This window comes from Bison bison, unplaced genomic scaffold (genome assembly GCF_000754665.1).
Source record: "Bison bison bison isolate TAMUID 2011002044 unplaced genomic scaffold, Bison_UMD1.0 scf7180017864472, whole genome shotgun sequence".
Lineage (NCBI taxonomy): Eukaryota > Metazoa > Chordata > Mammalia > Artiodactyla > Bovidae > Bison > Bison bison.
In genome coordinates this window covers 9,119,766-9,124,157 of record NW_011495033.1, presented here as the reverse complement: position 1 = coordinate 9,124,157, position 4,392 = coordinate 9,119,766, and the positions used below count along the sequence as shown (strand labels likewise).

General features: G+C 55.3%; 1 protein-coding gene across 1 annotated transcript in view; it reads left to right on the top strand.

Moving 5' to 3' along the window:
• Nucleotides 1-610: 610 nt before the first annotated feature.
• The window catches only part of NLE1 (notchless homolog 1 (Drosophila)), a 9,116-nt gene continuing 5,334 nt past the window's right edge, over nucleotides 611-4,392 (top strand). The window contains exons 1-5 of the mRNA XM_010861500.1: nucleotides 611-675; nucleotides 815-958; nucleotides 2,546-2,763; nucleotides 3,325-3,404; nucleotides 4,239-4,315. Coding sequence (XP_010859802.1) covers nucleotides 649-675; nucleotides 815-958; nucleotides 2,546-2,763; nucleotides 3,325-3,404; nucleotides 4,239-4,315 — 546 coding nt within the window. The 5' untranslated portion in view covers nucleotides 611-648. The remainder of the gene's footprint in view (nucleotides 676-814; nucleotides 959-2,545; nucleotides 2,764-3,324; nucleotides 3,405-4,238; nucleotides 4,316-4,392) is intronic.

The window sequence follows — 4,392 nt, the reverse complement described above, 5'->3', positions numbered from 1 at the left end:
GCCTTCAATCCCATGGGCTCTGGTTTTATAAGCCATTCCCATTTCCTACCTCTGTGATCTCAGGGACAATCAACCAGCCAGAGCCTTGAATTACGCATTGGTAAAACTGGGGCTCAGTCCTGGATGTTCATTGGAAGGACTGATGTTGAAGCTGAAACTCCAATACTTTGGCCACCTGATGCAAAGAGCTGACTCATTTGAAAAGACCTTGATGCTGGGAAAGATTGAGGGCAGGAGGAGAAGGGGACGAAAGAGGATGAGACGGTTGGATGGCATCACCGACTCGATGGACATGGGTTTGGGTGGACTCCGGGAGTTGGTGATGGACAGGGTTCATGGGGTCGCAAAGAGTCGGACACGACTGAGCGACTGAACTGAAAACTGGGGCTAAGAATCGCTGTTCTGAAAAGACAAAAGGTTGTCAGTATCCTGCAAGGCACTGGGAGAGACTGAACGCCCAGGCGGCCACCGGTCCAAGGGTAGGATGTGGAGGCTGAGCTGAGCCCACGCCCAATGCCGGAGGCTTGGCGGGGCGCGGCACTTCCCCGCCGCGACACCAGGGGGCGATGAGGCGGGCTGCGGCGCCGCTGAACCACGGCAGAGGCGCTCCATCACGCCGGAGTTACCTCCTCCACGTGGGGACGCAGGATGGCGGCGGCGGCGGCGGCGGCGGCGGCGGTGGGTGTGCGTGAGTGCGGGCGGGGCCCGCGGACGGGCTCTCCCGCCGGCTTTCCCGAGGCCGTAGGGAGGCGGGAGTGGGGGCCCTCGGGTAACCGAGGCGCGGGAGTGACGCCCACCGCGCTTGTCCGCACAGGACGAGGCGGCGACGCGCGATGTGGAGCGGCTGCTCGTGCAGTTCCAGGATGAGGGCGGGCAGCTGCTGGGCTCGCCGTTCGACGTGCCCGTGGACATCACCCCGGACAAGCTGCAGCTCGTGTGCAACGCTCTACTGGCCCAGGTGAGCTTCGGGCACGCGGGGGATCGGGAGGCCGAAGGTCTTGGGTACCAGGGCCCCCACCGCTCCCCCGAAGTGCTGACAACCCGGCCTTGCGGTCTACCTTTGGGGAGGGTCGGAAGATGTGATTCGAGTGAGCGATTTACACGCCCACCTTCAGGGCCCACCTGCGGAGAGACCGCGCGTTTTGAACACATTGGGCGCATCATCACAGTGATTCCTTGTCGCAGCCCCGCACTGTCTCCCCGTTGTCATTAACTAACCTCATTTTACATTGTTGCCTACGATCATTCGATTGTGTGTAAGATGCTGCGCCGTAGGTGGTAGATAATGGAGTTGGAACTCAAACGTCAGACTCAAAACTTCTCTCCTAAGCTGCTCAGTCAGCTCAGTCGTGTCCGACTCTTTGGGACCCCATGGACCGCAGCACCCCAGGCCTCCCTGTCCATTACCAACTCCCGGAGTTTACTCAAACTCATGTCCATTGAGTCGGTGATGCCATCCAACCAGCTCATCCTGTGTCGTCTCCTTCTCCCGCCTTCAATCTTTCCCAACATCAGGGTCTTTTCAAATGAGTCAGTTCTTCGCATCAGGTGGCCAGAGTATTGGAGTTTCAGCTTCAACATCAGTCCTTCCAATGAATATTCAGGACTGATTTCCTCTAAGCTGCTGCTGCTGCTGCTGCTAAGTCACTTCAGTCGTGTCCGACTCTGTGCGACCCCATAGACGGCAGCCCACCAGGCTCCCCCGTCCCTGGGATTCTCCAGGCAAGAACACTGGAGTGGGGTGCCATTGCCTTCTCCGCTCTAAGCTGCTAGTGTTTATCAAAGTGCTGCCCTCTATGGGAGGTGGGCTTCTCTGGTGACTCAGTGGTAAAGAATTGGCTTGCAGTGCGGGAGACACTGGTTCGATCCCTGGGTCTGGAAGACCCCCTGGTGAAGGAGATGGCAACCCACTCCAGTATTCTTGCTTGGGAGAATTCCAAGAGCAGAGGAGCCTGGCGGGCTACAGTCCATGGGGGCCCAAAGAGTCAGACAGGATTTAGCAACTGAACAACACCAACACTGGAGGTGGGGGGAGTTGCTTAAAAATGCAGTACCTGGACCCCACCCTACACTTAACTACACCGGACCCAGGGGTGAAGCAGAGAGTCTGCATTTTCAATCAGCTTTTTGGATGCTTCTTACACATTATAGAGCCTGGTGTGGTGGTTTAGAAAATGCCTTAAATGCTGTATACTAATTCTAATCCTGGACTTCTGTCTGAAGAACCTGAGTTAGTCATTAGCAGTAGGACATTGGGCTGATCACTTGGTTGCTCTGTTTTTTCAGTATGAGTGCCTATCTGTCAGGGTAGTTGTGAGATGCAGATAAAGGATTCTAAAATGGTTTGTAAATATTCTGGAGTTGATTTTGAAGGACTAAAAAGGTCTTGCTCAATGGGGAATAATGGGAGTGTCCCAAGCAGGGTGGCTGAAAAGAAGGCTTTGCCTGCACACAGCTTGCAGAGGGTGGGGAGGGGAGGGTCCCCCGGTGGAGGCTGCCCTGCCCGTCCTTTGATAGGGGTGTTCCCTTTGCTGTTGTCCTCCAGGAGGATCCCCTGCCACTGGCTTTCTATGTGCATGATGCGGAGATCGTCTCCTCGCTGGGGAGGACGCTGGAGTCCCAGGCGGTGGAGACAGAGAAGGTCTTGGACATCATTTACCAGCCACAAGCTATCTTCAGGGTTCGCGCTGTGACCCGCTGCACCAGCTCCTTGGAGGGTCACAGTGAGGCGGTCATTTCCGTGGCCTTCAGCCCCACGGGAAAGTAAGGACAGCAGCAGAGTCATGGAGGGGAGTGTGGATGCAGCTGTTGGCTGGGGTGGGGGGACCCCCAAGTTATGCTCAGTGGGGCCTCTGGCTGCCTTTCCTTGACCCAAGCTCTGGGCTCAGGGTGTAAGTAAGTGACTCGCCCACTGAAATTTTGTCCCCAAAGGCCAAGGACACCTGCCTTGGAGGAGCCCTTCCTGGACTTGCTCTCAGGAGAGCTGAGCTGCAAGCTCACCTCTGCCCCTTCCTTGCTGTGTGACCTGGGCAGGTCACTTAACCTCTCTGAGTCAGTTGTTCCTCTGAGAAACAGGGTTTATTTGCTTCTCACAGTCCTCTGAGAAGCTTTAACTGGTTATGGCTGTGGCCATTCCTTTCTCCCAGATGGCCTGTGTGTTATAGTTCTCCTTTTCAGAAGAGAGAGAAATTTCCACTCCCAGATTCTGTTCCCAGAAGACAGTTGAATAGGCCGCGGGAATGTACGAGTGCAGTGTTTTGGGTGGGGCCCAACCCAGCCCCATGTCCCCAGTGCAGAGGTCAGGCCGCCCCTCTTCTTCCCCAGGTACCTGGCCAGTGGCTCCGGAGACACGACAGTTCGCTTCTGGGATCTCAGCACTGAGACGCCACACTTCACATGCCAGGGTCGGTACGCACGCGGTTACCCACAGAGCGGTGTTGATACAGAGGCAGGCAGGTGATTCGTTCAGCTCTCTAGTTCCTGGGAGGCCCAGAGCACATTCCAGCCTCTTAACATCCAGTTAGCGGTTGCCAGTTCCTAGGTGGAGACCTTACCCTTGAGCCCCACCAGCCACTTACAAACAAGCAGAGACTGGACCCAAAAGTCAGCGGGAGGATGCGGGCAGGGACTGTCTGGCTGGTAGCAAGGAGAACTGGGCTTAAGTCCGGTCTCTGCCACAGTAGTTCTCAAACTTGAACATGCATCAGCATTTCCTGGACTTGTTTAAAAAGATTGCTGGGTCTCTCCTCCAGAATTTCTGATTCTTCAGGGCTTGGGATGTGGCCTGAGAATTTGCTTCTAAGTTCCTAAGTGATGCTGATGCTGCTGGCCCGGGAGCCTCACACTAGTGAGGTGACCTTGTGTAGGCCTCGCTTCCTTTCTAAGCTTCAGTTTTCTCATCTGGAAAATGGGGGTGATACTTCTCACTTTGCTCCATACTCTAGAGCTATCATGAGAATTGTAAGGGCTGACATGTGCAAGAATTTTATATCACGTGGCACGTGAGGAACCATTAGAAAGTGGCGGTGTTATCTGTGCAGCAGCTGCATGGCTCTAGCACTTAGGGAGGGTTTGCCATTTGCCTGGGGAGTCTCATCTCTTCGATAAGTGTTTGAGCATTCATTTATTTGGCAGCTAACTATGTGGCAAATAGCACTTTCTGCAGTGTGCCGGGCATTGCTGAGCGTTTGGGATAAAGACAGGTGTGGCCCCCCTCTCTCCCCTCCCTGTCTTCCCAGGACACAGACACTGGGTCCTGAGCATATCCTGGTCCCCAGATGGCAAGAAGCTGGCTTCAGGCTGTAAGAATGGCCAGGTAGATGATGCTTGGGGTACTTAGGTGGGGACCCTGGAGTCCCTTCCTGGGAGTACCTCAGAATGAGGTTCTGGGGT